At 37.1% G+C, this 17614-nt stretch overlaps 1 protein-coding gene across 2 annotated transcripts in view; it reads right to left on the bottom strand.

Annotated features, from left to right (window-relative positions):
* nmo (serine/threonine-protein kinase nemo) overlaps positions 1 to 10969 on the bottom strand; it is a 222993-nt gene extending 212024 nt beyond the window's left edge. For both annotated transcript variants that reach the window (XR_014441917.1, XM_083125632.1), the window contains exon 1: positions 10078 to 10969. Coding sequence is in view for 1 of the 2 variants with exons in the window: in XM_083125632.1 (XP_082981758.1) it covers positions 10078 to 10313 (236 nt within the window). In the remaining variant the exon portion in view is untranslated. The remainder of the gene's footprint in view (positions 1 to 10077) is intronic.
* Between the last annotated feature and the right edge of the window lie 6645 nt (positions 10970 to 17614).

Here is a 17614-nt window from a genome sequence, read left to right as displayed (position 1 = left end):
AGAAAATAGCTGTAAGTAGCTGGGGCTGGCTACACGTAACGATAGCAAGGCTTTTTAATGAAGCAATGCAGCTATTGTGGCCAGAAGGCATAAAATTTGACAATGTTCTCTTGACAGATGCTGCAGCTTACATGCAGTGGTCTTGCCGTTAGCTACCCCAAAATGGTGCACGTTACATGTGTGGCTCATGTGTTGCATAGAATATGTGAAAAGATAAGAGCTCTTTATCCCAATGTCGATAAACTGGTTTCAAATGGGAAGAAAGTTTTTATCAAGTCGCCTAGAAGAATAGACATTTTTAAACAAAAATGTCCTGAGGTTCCCCTTCCCCCTACACCTGTAGTAACGCGATGGGGCACTTGGTTGGATGCAGATGTTATGCCCAGAACTTTGAAAAAATTGTATCTGTTGTAAATGATCTCGACAAAGAAGAATTCTGCAAGAACTGTTGATGAAGTCCTCCTTAAAAGTCGAATTGGCATACATCTCAACAAACCTGTCCATTCTCTCTAATTCCATACGAAAGCTTGAATCGTCCGCGAACACTTTGGCAGCTTCCATTGGTGAAGTCCGTACAGTAGAAACGAAACTGAAAGAACTCACTGGATTTAAATGTCTAAATGTACAGAATTTTTGGGGAAAAACCAAGGTTTTCAAACATTGTGCCAAATTGCATGTGTTTTGGAAGGAGGTGAAGTAGAGGAAGAGGAAGCTTTGGAAAACTTCAGTGTTAGTGACATTTCGTGCTTCAAATATGAAAGAATTGTTTCTTGTGACGTGGAGCGATCTTTCTCACAATATAAGATGCTTTGTAGAGATAATCATCAAAGATGTACAATGGAGAATTTGGAAAAAAACTATGGTGATCCACTGCAACTCTTCCAAAAAATAGCTCGCTAAGAGATAATCATTTAGAAACTAATTTCAGGTGTTTAAAATACATGTTATAGTTTGTTTTTGTTACCAAATGTTTTTATTTTTGTCACATATTTTCCTGTTTTTATCACATATTTTCAACATTTATGACACATAAAAAATAAATATTTCTGAGTTTTTTAGCACATAAAGTTCCGTTCCCTAGTAATAGTGATTTGATTTGCTTTATATTGCTTCGCCTTTTGTGCCACTTTTGGCTAATTTTCGAAGATAGTGATGACATGATGAAACTGATGAATGGACACTATCAAACATTCATGCCCAGGCCAGGATTCGAACCCAGGACTTAATGTAATAGTGATTTATTTCTATTATGCATAAATCATTTGCCGTATATTTGGAACTACATTTTAAGGTTTAAACAACCGACATTTCAAATCTTTGTGGAAGACAATAGGAATCTTTGTAATTTATATTTCTTTTCATGTAACGTTCGGGAGAACATACCCGACATTTATTTGCAAAAAATACATTTTCTACAATACAAATATACGTACAGTGGGATCCATGAGTATTACCGTGCAAATTGTCCACGACTATTTTTATTAATTTTTCTTACATTCTATGTTTTTAAGCAATGGATTTTTATGTATGCTGGTGTAGAAGTTGTTAACAGCTTGTTTTGAGTTTTCTTTAATTCTTGAAGCTCTTATTGGGTCAAATAAAGTGCACGAACATGGTGATGGACAATTTGCACGGTAATACTCATGGATCCCACTGTACATACAAGAACTGGAGCTGTTACACAAGATTATATATCTTTTTTAAGTAAAATGTTTTTAATAAAAGGCCTTTAAAAGTACACTTTGTTGCTATTGCAAGGACACAATTTGCACTGTTCTATTGAAGGAAAGTCATACCCTAAGGTCTAAAGTTGATAAAATAAATATCTTTTTTTTTAAGCCTCGAATACGACCCAAATGTATAGCAGCCATTTCTGTTCAATAAGAAACTTAAATATTTTTATTGCTTTCTTATTTTGGGGGGGCATGTTCTCCCCAAATTCTATAACAGAGAGACTGTCTTCTTGGCGCAGAGAATGACAAAAGGTAGAGTAGTAGTTAGCTACAAGTAAAAAAAATATTACGGCGGTACCTAACTGTCTATGCCCGTAACTTGGGTAGTAACGGCGATTTTGAAGATTAATTAAAAACTCAAGCTCAGGTTTTATTTAAGTAACTTACAGGTCATTTTGAAGTGAATTCCTAGATCATAAACGTCGCAACACAAACCAAAACTCTTTAAAATATCTAAATGTTCGAAAAGACATTTCTGAAATCCTCACCTTCCTTACCACATACTGTTCCGAGTGAAACAGCACGCTGACCCTCAAGAGTTCTTGTAACTCCCAACAACCCTAAAAAAATTGTCGAGTGAGGTCCGAATTTATCATCTAGTGCACGAGCACTGGGTCCTATGACTTCCACTCGCAATTATCCCCAACTTGATAATCAAGGTCAAACAACATTCAGCTTTTTCTCCGTCTGCATACTTTACCAAGAATCCTGTGCTACAAGTTTTCCCTTTGTGTATGCTGTAACCACAATCAAATGCACGTGGAAGATGGTGAAAACCATAACATCCAAGAAAAGTGAAAGTGGCTGGTGAAAACTAGGTTGTTGCTGGAAATTTGACTGTAGGGAACAAGGGTTCAAATATACTTCATTAAGGAAGGATATAAAAAAACCCTTTGTTGCAAATAGAACATGTAATTTCCAAAGATCCAAGTTATATCGTAGCAAAATACTTATTAGGTCTCTGTTTAATTTATGTACATGTTCGTTTCAATCAGTGTTATCACACGTATAGGAGGGCCTGTATGGTCATAGAAGATATCTAGTGTTATCACACAATTACGTATGATAATTTTCTGTGCGAGGTTGGCAACTCCGGAAAAATAAGAGAGTTGGTAACTATGCAAAATGATAGAGATTTTTCTTTCGGTTTTGTTTATGAGGCGGTGAGGGTTAGGAAGAAGAAGGTTTTGGTTATGAAAAAAAATGATGTAATATTGCGACATATTAAAGACCACAACTACTACGACTTCGATTCTATGAATCCCCAGTGTTCTACACCCCTTAGACCCTTGATCAACTGCCACATACCTGGCGGGAGGGTCATGAAGAAGATAAAAAAATGAAAGATGACAATGTAAGTCCAAGTTTGTGTTATTTCAAGGCTTTTTGTGAGTAATCTTGTGACTATTTCTCGTTTCTAATCTGTTGAAAATAGCAGAGCTGAAATTTAATTGAAAGATTTGCCTCTGCAAGGCTTGTATAAAGTTAAGTAACCCAGTGGAAGTGTCTTTTAAACATGTTGATTCACGTGTGTTGTAAACTAGTATCTAGTTAAAGCTGTTACTGTTAATAAAGCGTTAATTATGCAATATTAAGACTGTTACTTAAACCCAGCAAGCCCTGGGTGTAGAAAAGTTCTCAAATTCCTAGCCGGGGACGTAGCAAATTCCATTCAGAACTCATTAACTGCGTTATAACACACTACTTTTAATTACAATCTCGTATTTACCAGAAGTCTGCACTTATCTTATGTATAGGGCTAGGACGTTCATTACAATTCATCTTCTTTCTGGGCTTTGAAAACAATCCTAAACCTGATAATAGTCATTTGCGTCAGTTAGAACCAGAAAACATTGTTCATATTTTGCATTTTTCCGGCCTTTTCTTTTTTGTTGTTGTTTTTAGGTAATTTTTCAATATTTTTTGCCGTTTTTATTGCACCTCCCCATTTGTTTCATGAGTTTTAAATGCATTTGCTAGCATGAAATGAAGTACATTTTTTTTAGAAAACTACATTAGCACTTAACTGCTTTTTCTCCTTTGCTTCGATAGTTTAAACCACCAAACAACAGATTTTACCGAATTATTCAACTAGTCTCCTGTAATTTATGAAAAATCGAAGCTTTCGTTTTAAGAGCGGGAATTGTTTTTAGGTCCCTACTTATGTGTACTCAACATTTTATATTACCATTACACCTGTAAACATAGAATTTTACAATTATATCTTCAGACTACATTTCAGATGAAGAAAAAAAGGTTGCACTTTGAAAAAACGGGTAACTACATACATGTATAAAAAAGAACGAGAATATGTTAAAAGGTGAGAACACACAAAACTACAATGCCATTAAACTGAGAGGGGGGGTAGCCCTATCAGACTGTAACTTCTCACCTGCTATGTGGTAGCCATTATTTAAAAACTGCTGGTTCAAAATGCTAAAACTGGGCACATCACATAGCTACATTTATTTGCAATAAATATTAATAAAGAAAATAACAAAATCCTGAAAACATATCCATAATGTGGCACATAATGTGAAGCCTATCCTACAAGCTTTGCCAAAAGGTGACAAAATTTACATCAATTGCGAGAGTCAAATGTCACAATATTCAGGAAAGATTATCATACAAACGAGTTTCCTGAACATCTTGGCACTGGATGATTTTGAAAGAACATTGTCCAGTCAGGAGCACCATTCCACAATGTGCTTCACATGGGCCTAAACAATGCTAACTTCGGGCATGCATACAGAAGTAATTACATTTAGAAGAGAAAGGTGGGTTGCCATAAGAAAAAAATTGGATATAAACTACATGCATGTGCAATCAAACTAGAGAAATATAATATACATATATCCACATAACAGCTGTATCTGAATATGAGCTTACTGCTATACTTAATGCCTAATGTATTAATTTTGCACAAAAAATTGGCACCCTTGACCCTCTCTACCCCAGCTAGAAAGTGAGAACACGCACGTCCATTATGATGTGTTCAAGTAATGTACCTCTGTTGCCTTAGCCTGAATGCTTCACACAAGTGAATGTATCACCTGACATGACAATCCAAATCACCACACAGGATGTTGACTACTGGTTCATAAACACAAACAAATCAGGCCAATAAATTTACAATAAATATATTACAATGTAAAATAAACATCAAGAACTGTAAACTTACAAAATCAAAACAGAAGTGAAACTATCATCAGAAGTGTCTGCTATAATACAATCTTTAAATTATTTAAGCAAACTACCATGCTAAAGGTCCCGGGTTCGATCCCCGACCGGTTCAAATCCGGGAACTTTTCTAACAATGGAAGCGGCCCCAGCACCCCCCCAGCATCGAATAACATGGGTACCTGGGGGAAACCCTGGGGGTAAAGGCGGTCAGGGGCGTGATACTGATCACATCACCCCCACTCACGACCGGATCAAGAAAGTGTGGGGCGTTACCCACACACCCGTATACGCCTTCATGGCATGGTGCTAAGCACTTTACTTTACTTTTGTACTTTTAAAGTATTGTTAAGGTTCTCTGGGGTGCAACGATAGCTTCTTGGTTGGGTAACATGCAGTCTGTATATCAAGTCCATCACCACCTTTTTTCAATCTAGACCGGAGCCTGCTACTTCATTTCAAGTAGCTCGCCAACTGTCCTCACAATGCCAGATCAACACCAAACCAGGATTCAAAGTCAAGACAGCTCCCACCAGGTTAAGTTAACCATATGTCTTCATATGAGAACCTTAAATAGCACTCCAGATCATGCAATCCACAAGATTCTCTTGAATGTTCTACAAGGAAATTTAGGCACATTTAGCACTACACAGTTTTTGAGAATTTGTATCAACTAAGGCCTTTGAAATGATACATTCTCCAAAAAGTTGTTGCTCAGGCAGACACAAGATCCAATGGAATCAATTTGTTATTTCACTTAGCATATCAAATAGCTACATTTCTATGTCATTTAGTATGTAATTTCCATTCTTAATCATCATATGATACAAATTCACACAGCGTACATACACATATATTATTTAACTTCTATTCTATTATCATTAGTTTCAACTTGCAATGCAGGAACACCAATGCCTGTGTAGTTTTTCAATCTACAACAGAAATGACTGAGTACACTCGTGCAGACAAAGTGACATGCTAGATAGAATTCAATAGCTAGAGTGTGTAACATAACACATGGAAGTTGAAACGCAGAACTTAATATGAATACAATACTGCTAGTACTCATTTGCACGAAAAGATTCAGTGCTCCTTCAGCATAAACCTGGTCCAAGTGACCCTTCAGGATATAATCATAATGGGAGAACTGCAAACACGGTTGGGCATAATCCAATGTTCACAGGGGTTTATAAAAAAAAACACTTACATAAAGAATAAAGGGTTTGTTAATTGATTGGTTCACTTTATTTTACTTCGCTTCTTGTGCCGCGTTTGGCTAATTTGCAAAGATGGGGATGAGTGATGATATGATGAATGGACACTCACAAACATCCATGCTCAGGCCAGGATTTGAAGCCGAGACCCCTGGCATTGTAGCGCAATGTGCTAACCACTCTGCCATGGGGGCCAGCAAGAATAAAGGGACATGTACAAAAATCATATTTATCAAACGCCTATAAATTATACTAAGCACTAATGTAAAGTTTACTTTCTACTTGTTCAATACTTGGACAGAAATACACATACCACACATCAAAGTATTGAACGAATTAAAAAGTACACTTTTACATTACGGTGGTATTTAATATAAAATGTCTGTGTTTACAAGTATTATCTGCAACATAAATCTTGAAACTACAACTTATTAATGTATACTTAATAACAAGAGATACAGTGTCGTTCACGGAGCACTAGGAACCGGGTGAGAGAATATACATTAGAGTACTGCATTGGACACCTTTCGCTTGCTCAAACTCGATCTAATCTCAGACGCTTGAATATATAGAATATCAAATACATTTCAATCTGACAATAATCGTACAAAGATATGTGTAAAATTCGTGCTGGCAGTTTCAGCCCATAATCTTCTATTCATTTTCACACATTGCGATGTATTGGCAAGATAGGCTAAATTACATTTTAACATGGAGATGTTGACTATGTACACTTTAGTTTCAATTTTACTGTGGCTTTCACTTCACGAAGCATATTTAAAGGACCAGTACCATAGACAAATTATGGTTGTACGTGAGCTTCTGGGCTTCGAGCATATACCGATCGTTTGAATGTTCGAGCGAAGTAACAGTCGATTCCGTAAGCCATCTAGCGTCATCCATGCGAACTATTAGACGATCGAGCAAAAAAGCCCCGATGCAGCACTCTAATCTACATGGCTTGGTGCTAATTTTTTTTTCAGTACTCTAGGAACAGTTTACTCAATGACAAAGTGCATGGATGGAAAGAAAAAAAATGTTGAACTGGCTGATTAGCAAAAACTTAATAAGAATAACAAATACATGGGAGTACAATTTTTTATGCGAGTAGCAGGCTGATGTAAACTCCTATTTATCAAATTCACATGCGAGAGGAAATAATGTATTCCTAGGAATATGTCAGAAAAAAAAAGTCAGTAAATTGGGTTAGGTTACTCCAGCTTACCACTAAGGATTAGAGATGGAGAGACATTGACCGGACTCCAGTAGAACTCTTTAGAAGCGATACATTAAACAAAACCGAAAAACATATTTTTTGCCGTTACATTTGTCTGGTTCTTGCACAACAATTTATTAATGGTATCTTCAATAAGTGTAGCTTTTGTTCATTAGAAGCACAATTACACTTACAACTGCAAACTACGAGGGAAGTCATTTTATTTTGCTTAATTATAGACTTAAAGATCTGCTTACAACTGTGTGAGGAGAAATATTCTCTTAGTTTCCTATTACAGTAAAACTTCTCAATAACGGTCAGGCCTGGGGGAAAAATAAATCAATAAACCAATTGTCATATGCTACTTTACATGTAAATGAAACATTTTCTTACCATCTAAGGTACGCCTTGAAACAAATGTCTCCTACACAGGAGGGGGACTACTGAACTATTTAGGTTTCAACTTTTCCCTTTAAAGTCAGTCAGTCCTTTGTGTTCCTGCAACATCGTAGCAGAAGTGACACACACTTCTCAAGATAACCACAAAGAATACTGTCTGCACTTTTAAAAACAAATACGTTCCATGCGTTCAGTGCAACATGAAACAATGCATGCTAGTTCGAAATACTGGCCTTTGTTGTGGCGAATTCTAGGAATTGCGACAGTTTTCTTTCAGGCTGTCCGTTATTAAGAACAGGCATCAGTGAAGTCAGGATGTATGTGTAAAATATACTTTTTATTGCTCAAGTATAACAATATAAAAGGCATTTTACTTACAGCTGGTAAGGTTTTACCAATTTCATACGCTACTTTACATGTAAATGAAAAATTTTCTTACCATCTAAGGTACGCCTTGAAACAAATGTCTCCTACACAGAAGGGGGACTACTGAACTATTTAGGTTTTACAATTCAGAGTAACTATTATTCATAGTTAACAAGCATGGTACCAATGACAACTATTCAACACTCACAGATGTTATGACATCTTGCAATTCCAAACTTCACATACTGTTGCACTCTTGTTTTGTTGAACACTCTGCATGTATACAAGTTTGTATTATGCTTACTGTGAAGTCGTCGTTTACTAGTCATCAGGCTCATTGTTCATGAACACAAAGAAAATGAAATCTATCATTAAAAAAACTTGGAAGTTTGGGTGTAGGTACCCTTGACCCTCTGTACCCGCTAGAGAAAGTGAAATATTTTGTATGGTATATGAATATTATGTTGTTTATGAACGTTTTCAGTTGATGTTCAGTATTGTTATTGGGAAATAAAGAACGTCTGTTCACCTTAGCATGTTACTTTACCGTGAAGTCTTCACGCAAGTGAATCTAGCACCCAAAACAACATTCCACAACAGCAACTATAATTTTACGTAGTTAGGTTAGGTTTCGTACCAATAGTTATTATAGACATGTTATTTCGCTATTTCAGTGTGCATACAAAGGGTCTTAATAACAAAAAGTTGCACACTCCAAAATGGCAGGTTTTTGCTTACGCTGGTCATAATTCGTGATCGAATATCTCCATTATTTGTGTTTTCCGCATGCTGGAACTAATTTTATATTACGCAAAATAACAAAATCTGTCGATTAATATAAATTTAAATGGAATTCTCGAGGGGATACGGCAGGTAAATGGGTATGTAATTCTGGCATTTGAAAGATGTGGAGTTATTTATCTTGAAGATGATTGCTTAACTGCCCTAGCCTAGCACATCGACACGAAAACAATAAGAAGATGGGCCCTGCATGGTCACCAAGGCAATACAGCCTACATGTCCCAGTCATGGCAGGAGAGTGTTGTAAGTGTGTTTGTGTTGGAGGGAGAGAGATAGAAAAAGTCTTGCACTTTTCTTTTTTTACATTGCATTTCTGCCTGTAGACAGGATTTAAACAGAGAGCCTTCTGTGAAGAGATAAAGTTACAACCAGCTACTGAACTGTTAGCAAAATCCAAAATAAGGGTAATAAATCAGAATGTTGCACTAGATGATCTTGTCCACCATAAGAAGCTGGGTCCAAGAAAGAAGAATGACACTTTAAAAAACAAGCAATTAGAATGATCAACATAAAAGGAAAGCAAAATATGTCAAAAATATAACAGAGTCTGTGCACATTCAAGAATAAAAGATAATTTACTTAAAACAACATCTTTAGTAACAACTGTCATGGAAAAATAAGCAAAGAATAAAAGCAAATTCTCTGTAGAAATTTTATGAATGCACTTGAAAAATCATAAGATATTGATAATGAATCTGAGGGATGTAATGTATATGCAACATTAACAATAAAACAAAAATACAAATCACTGCTAGTATGTTACACATTATATACAGCTATTAAGGTGCAAGGTCTACCTGCAAGAATTGGATCGCTGAGGCAATGGTGACAAACAACACTGACTGAAACCTACCACTCCAATACATATGTTCATGCAGAAAACCATTGCATTGGTCCCAAGTTGAAGGAAAGGGACAGCCCTGTTTCGTGAAATTGAAGCCATACTCGACAAGATATGCAACTGGGGGGGGGGGGGGGGGAGATATGACAAAAGAGCTGTATCAAAATTTCCAATTAGACTCTCTTACACACATGGGTGGAACGTGGGTGACAAGTATGTACTCAGTATGGTAGGACAGTTGGTTCTAATGCGATATACTTCACTTCTATTATACAATGTAACATGACTGGTATTGCACTCGAGATATCGAAAGGTATTTGTACTTACCAGACAACGCCAAATGCTCCATATCCGATGGGTCTATCAGGCTGTACATCCTGGCTATGCGAATGTCCTGTTGTCGCTTGAGGTGTGTGTTGGGGGTGATAATAAGCTGGTTGTGCGGCGGCCAATATTGCCTGATGGTGCGTCGCACCGCCTCCACCCCCACCCCCGCCCTGCATGAGCGACATGGAGACAGACATGGACACCCTAGAGTGTCTGCTCGGACCCACAACAGCCATGAAGTACCCGTCAGTCCGTTTGGGAAAACACTGGCTGATTACTGACGTCGTTTTAAACGGCGGAATAATTTTGCAACAAAGTTGGTACAATTCCTCCAAGAACGGGTACCAATTGTTTTCAGCTTTGTAGGCGCAGGTGATGGGAATGGAGACAGTGTAGAATCACATAAAATATAACTGCAGCATCACCTTCTCGACAACGCGTTCTACGATTGCAAATCATGTGCTGGCAGGTTTCGATCAGGATTTCACCCCTTGTCGTTGATGCATAAAAGACACCTCCATCTCTTCAACACCCGAATTTTTCTTGTGTTAACCACATTTGTATTTGGTCAGAGGTATGCATATGGGAAGAAAAATATGCTGGATATTTCCGGCACAAGTCACTTATAAATCTCTCTTGCTATGATAATACCTTACTCAGCAAACCCACAGAACAATCGTGCTTTCTGTCTTCACTTTCATATCTGTTTCCTCAGACTTAACTGCCGCGCGACGAAATGTAATCAAAATTCATTATATCCGACTTCATTGGTCAGCACCATTGTCGAAGAAACTTATCCTGGTTTAACATAAACATCACCATACACTTAAAAACCACATATGCACACGACTAACATACACGCACTTCCTTTCGAAACGACTACGTCCCTCAGACAAAGGGACCTCAACGACTGCAGTGAAGCTGAAGCTGGGGGAACAGCTGCACAAAGGTGGGAGACCTACTCTTCACTTCAAGCAGGCAACTGGCATCAGTTATGAGTAGTTCTACATATAGAGCATACAAACAGAATAAATGCACTCTCTTCAGCACAAATTATGTTTTTAAAAGACCATCAGCGATGTTCGCTGCTTTGGTTACAGTTTGCTTAATACATTTCTGATACAAGATATATTTTTATTTATTTAACAAACGAGCTAAATCGAATGAACTAACGATAGAAACTAACAACATAATGTCTTACGAATTTTTACACAACAAATTTCTAAAATGTGCCTGATTTTAACAAATTATTGTATAGGTTGGGTAGAATGTGAAACACAGAAGGCGAATAAGGCATCGGTGAACCGGAAAGTCGAGCGCTTCTTGTTGTGCGAGACGGCACTCGAAAATGCCAGATGATGTGTTTATCAATATAAATATAATCTTAAAATTAGGCCTTGGCGCTCTATAATTTTTTTATACTACTTTATGATGAACTTGTTTAAGGGCACGAGGGAGAGTTTCCATGCCCTGCCAGAGAAGAGAGAACCCGAAACTGCAGACGTCCGTGTCGAACCCTTAAACCGCTCCTGTCAAAGAACTTCATTTATATGGCCGCGTGTACCAACGCCGATTATTTCGAAGTTCAGATGAACGAGATAAATTTTAATCCACTATAAATGAACTTGATTTAAAGATTTGCATAGCACTAACGAAAAACGACGTTCAGGAGATTCCGTTCAACTGATCCGAGATTAATTTGTAAGGCTATACCTGATTGGTTGGCTAAAACAAATGACAATCAAGAACCCCATAGAGTAATGTGATGTGTTAAAGTATCAACATGTAAAAGAAGAAAATAATTCGGGCTGCAAACTTCTATGAATTTGAGAGATGTACTAATCAACCTTGTCAATATGTACAAGGATGTAGTGGAGTAAAAAATATATATATTAAAAAAGAACTGACGGCACAACACAAAAGGAGAAGGAGAAAGCATGAAACCTTCTTCTACGGGACTTTAATGTCTTACGAAATGCATTCGATTTTGAGAGAACAGCGTATGCTGAACCATCTATGGCTGAACCTCGTCCGCTCAAATAAAGATATATTATTATTATTTCTATTATTACTGTACTGTAGTAAGTATTTGAATTTTTCATTTCTTAATTCTTATGTATTTATATTGTCGTGTCTTGTAAATAGCCAGTAACATGTATTTTCATAAATTTATGCAATCATATTCCCAACACCATGTAGCAATATCGTAAACATTGCTGTGTTATAATGTTATAATTTACCTTGCACGTAATATATGACATTTATATGTTTTGTGTTCTGGGATAGAAACTACAGTATTTATAAACATTACAACTTTGCACCACAGAACCACAAATTATTATTTTGGCAGTTTTTAGTTTACACAGTTCTCGAATTATCAGCATTGTACATCCAACATCTCTAACGTTTGAACGTCCTCGATATCACTTTCCGCTTATTTTATATTAAAAAACAACTGCCTGCAGTCGAAGCGTCAGTATCGTGAACCAGGATCAGACATCAAAACGGTCGCGAATGGCCGATCAGAAGATAAACTCGTTTTGATGTTCCTACATCGCGATCAAGTGTTGAACCGTCTTCGTGCAATGGAATTTTCCAGTGATCCTTTCCCGATCCGAGTTTAAAATTTGATCTTCGTTCGTGCACACGGCCATTAGTAACTAAACTCAAAAAACTCTATTTTGTCTACATTATCTCCCTATCCAAAATAATCAAAACAAGCCTGAAACTTTTCCGTTATATGGTAGTACCTCAGCTGACCTTTCTGTGCTCTTCAAAAACTTTACAAGGAAGTTCAAAATGAGTAGTAATGGTAGTACGAAACGATTGAATGTGGGCTTATGCTATGTCGTCCATATATGATTGTGGTTTACCCTTCACCCATTTCATCGTATCACTATTCATCTTCATCGTCGCGATTAGCCAAAATAACAGAAATGAGATATTAAATAAACTAAGCAAAGGATTGAAAGGAGCATAAGGGTTTTTAAAACCTGTTAAAAACTATATTGAAAATAGCCATCAATCATTTTTTTAAAAAAAATTGAAACTTGTGAACATCGTTTTATTGGCAGTACGAGGTTACGTAAATTTTATTTTAAAAATCGAGAGCTATGTTGCCTGTTCTAAAATATAATATCCTGTGCTCGCGTGTGTGTCCATACTCAAACACGCAAAAATTCACCCCCTCTCCCATACCACTTACGCACACATACACACATTGTTGAACCGCTCAAATCAAAATCGTTCCTGTGCCACTGGAAGCGGAATGTGTTGAACAAGGGAGGTAATTCTTATCCCAACAGAGTTGCAACCGACCTTAGCAAAATTCTCATTCGATATATCACATATTCACTTACATGTAAGAATCGATCAAATTGAACCTCCTTCTTAATGGTTACGCAGCCCGTAATTGATTTGAAATTTGAACATTTATCTATATAGTTTTTGGAGGGGAGCGCGGCACACTTAATTTATTTATTCGTTATGGTGCCACTATGTTGCTACATTGCTGTTTAGCAGCAAGAGGCTGAAGTACTTTACAACGTTCTTAATTTAGATCGTTCGGCACCCAGGGTCATGACCCACCGCTTTTAACATGCTGACAATCAGACAGCTGGGGGGATGCCATCTCCGAGCATTAATTTGAAGACTAGGGAACGTGTTTGTAATCTAGCTCCTCTTTTAAACAAGTCTCCTGACACTAAATAATATTTGCATGTAGAATTGCTCGTTATTGATGTCAGGTTGTATAATTGTACTGAATTTTCTTCTCCCCACAAAGAGGAGATCACGTCACGCGATAACCCATGAGACACTGCGCGGAGACAGTTGATCAACGAAATGCGTGAGTCGCCGATGAATTGAAAACTTCACTTTTTCTTCCTTGTATTGTCTGGCCGCGCAGGTATGGGTTTCGAAGACTCGAAGTTATTCATCTTTATTTCCAAGTACAAAAAAGATGTATTTTCTAGCAATAGAAGTGAACATTGACAAGAGCACAACGTTTTATTTATTTCATTCATTTGCCACATCGGAAACCGAACGCACCAACCAGTAATTTCAGAGAAAAAGTGCTTTCAAAATTTCAAAGTTTTCTATCATCGAAACATCGAACATCTTTGCCGATTTTAACCAACTCCGCAACTCCCTTCTTCATACTATTAGTCATTATTTGGTACCTTGCATCTCACATCGACATAAATAAATCGTCTGCAATTATTTTTTAAGCACTTTGTGCACAGATAAGCTAATCGGTACCGGACCTGCAGTTTAAAGTGGAATCCGAACTGTGCCTCCACGGGGTATCTAATCTTGACCCCTTGTGATTAGAAGGCAACAGCGTTATAACTATACCATCGGGGAGGGCTTTAAGCAGTAGCGTGCCCAGGATTTTCGAAAGGGAGGGGTTGTGTACATTTTCAGGTAGTCAGTCCTCATTTTGCCATATTTCCCTGCCTTTCACGTTCTTTTCTTTAAAATACTGGACACAAAGGGGTGGGTTATAACCCCACCAACCCCCCCCCCCCTTTGGCACGCCACTGGCTTTAAGCAATAAGTATAAACTTTCATGTGGCTCATAAAATTGGTAATAATGTGAGGGAAGTGAGGAAGAAAATTGTTCCTTATAAGCTGACAATAATAATAAATTTATGAGGTGTCGACACTTTTACAGGGTAGCACAACCTTTGTTGAACTACCCCTTTGCCTTGGCGCTCACTTCCCTGCCTCTCGATTTTTTTACAGATACTTTTCAGAGAACACTTTATGCTGCAAATATCAATTTCTTTAGTCCCTCCATCAGAGATATATGGGCTGAATTTTTTTTTTTAAATGAAAATTGAACATTTTCAAAGAGCTTCAATTAGAAGAAGAAACCAGTAGCAGAGCTCAAATATTTCTGCCAAAACTTTGGATGCATATGTTTTATCTTAATAAAAATATATCTCTTATATTATATTACTTCCCTACTTAAAAAAATCCTAAACTTTGACTTTTGTTCCAAATTGAATATCAATTCTGGCCTTAAATTTCAGCCATTTTCATTAGAGATGATGTAGAAATGCACAGAACATAAAATAATGCTTGAGCTTGAAATGTACTGGAAACAATGTTGTTTACCACAGCTTTCTATCATTTTTCTTAGCTGAGCTATCATAATTATCGCAACTGTCTACAAAGGCCAAAAAATACCCAAAGTTATGACCCAAAAAAATATGGCCAGCATTTAAAACCAAAGTCAAGTTTTAGAAAAACCATGCTGCTTTGAAGTAACCCTGCATGTATGTCAAAACAATCAAAATATTGAAAATTTTGAAACTGGTCAAGCAACCAGTGCTGGAACATTCGGTATGGATTGACCCATATACATTCTGGACAAAAATTCTGGTCTTAGTACAATTTCTATGAACTAAAAGTAGATGAACATCATAGTAATGCTTCTCCCACTTATTCAACATTTCTAACAATATTATGTGTACTCATATCAGTGGTAATTAGTGAGTGTTTTAGGGCCATTTGTCAAAAATATAGCTCTATGCCAGTGGAAAATTGGTTCATACAACCTGTACTGAAACGTGATATTTTTACTATGAAAAATATTACCTTTCTGATTTCTTAATATTATGTCTCGCATGTATTTATTATGCTGTGTAACAATGTTCATTGTGGTAAAACCTGGGACTCCCTGACAAACAATTACCCGAAGTGGAGTTTTTTTTTTCATCACAACATTTTTAGGTAAGAGTGGTAATATAGTCATTTTCTGTTAGGACTATCCTTCTCCTCTCCAACAATACCTAAATCATCAAAATACTTCACATAGTTTATGATATATGACATGTTTTGTGTCACATGGTGCCTTCGTTCATCCACCCAATTTCTAAAAATCTTCAAATTTTCAAAAATTCGTAACTTTCAAAATATTTGTTGGACAAGACTAATATTACATATTTGTCATATTAGACCAAGCATCTATCAGTGAAAAAAATATGAACCTACGACTATGGAGCAACTTTTTGTCTTTCAAATGGGTGATTTCATGTGGAATGACCGAATAGTATTTCTAGAAGACACTGTAAAAACAATTCGTCCCAGCTGTAAATAAGTATAATAGAACACCAATACGAAATGGTCTTATAATATTTTTAACTGATGTTATTAAGCAGTACCGAGACTATTTTTTTTAAAGTATTGTAATGCAGCTACAGAATCATAATTTCTTCATCAAAAAGCCAGACATGTATTTTCCTATTTTTATGGTTTCTGATTTTCGAAATGGCCCACACCAACTACTAGTCATTTCATTATTTGGCAACTAGCACATCACATGATCGTGAACAATTTTTGAGCAATTAATATAAACTTTTGTCTGACAATTTCATTAAAGGCAACCAAAAAACAAATTACATGTTTCTTTGCAAGCTGACAAAAATATAAATTAAACACAGTGCCAGTATTTTCACTGTTTTCTACAGATTTTTGGGAGTCCAGATCCACACATCACCAGGGATGTCGGAACCGGGGGGGTGGGGCTTGTCCCCAACTTATCAACGAGGGGGGCAAGATAGTATTTTTGGCCCCACCCACCCCGGTCACACGCTATATTTTTTCCAACTTATGTTTCGTTTTGGAAAAAATTGGAGAAATATTCTTGCACTAGTTAAATGAACATGGACTCAAGTTTTCGGTACCAGCAAGAAGTAAGTGACAGGAAGATCCATTTGCAGATAAGAATCGCAGCCACATCTCAGCAAATCAAAAGTAACGTGCAATTATCCCCGTAGGAATTCGCTGCTTCCGTTTCCAGTGTTTTTTGAATCTTCCAGGTATTGTATGTACAGGTGGGGTCGGTGTGAAACAATAAACCCAGCGTACCTTGGGGAAAAGGAGGGGCAGGGGCAGAGAATTTTAAATCTCTTCTTTTCTTGTCATTTTGCTCCCCCTCCTACCCCCTTTACACCCTAAAAAATGAGACTATATGTATTTCGAGTTATCTTGGTTTTGGAGAATATTTGGAAAAATATTTTTGCACTAGATTTGTGAAGGTGCACTCAAGTTTCCTTTAACAGCAAGAAGCATGCGATATTGCAGTCAGGACTCTGCAAAACAATTATCTCTGTTGGAATTCAATTCCCGATTCGGTTTCCAGTTTTACTTTGAAACCTGCCAGGTTATGTACCTGCAAGTGTGATCACATTTAACAATACACCGGGGAAGGGGGACAAAGGACAGCTTAACATTTAAATCTTCCAGTGCACTTTCCGAACACGAGGTTCCTTTAAAGACCCCTTGCTGTGAGAAAGGTCATCGGCTATGAGAAAGGGTGCACCTTGTAAGTTCTTGGAAATTCTAGGCTACTCTCCTCTTCACTTTCCAAATTTAGACTTGGTCAGACGACACAGTCATTATTTGTTCAAAGTAAAATAACTGCAGAAGGTGTGTTTTGGCATTTACTCTGCAAATTGTAGTCACGAGTTTGGATTTCCTTCCACACCAAGCGATACAACTGTGCATATATACGTGTAAATCATTTGCA

The sequence above is a fragment of the Lepisma saccharinum genome, chromosome 7 (genome assembly GCF_977018435.1).
Source record: "Lepisma saccharinum chromosome 7, izLepSacc3.1, whole genome shotgun sequence".
NCBI lineage: Eukaryota > Metazoa > Arthropoda > Insecta > Zygentoma > Lepismatidae > Lepisma > Lepisma saccharinum.
Note: the sequence above shows the minus strand (reverse complement) of the source record. Positions and strands in the feature narration are given on the sequence as shown.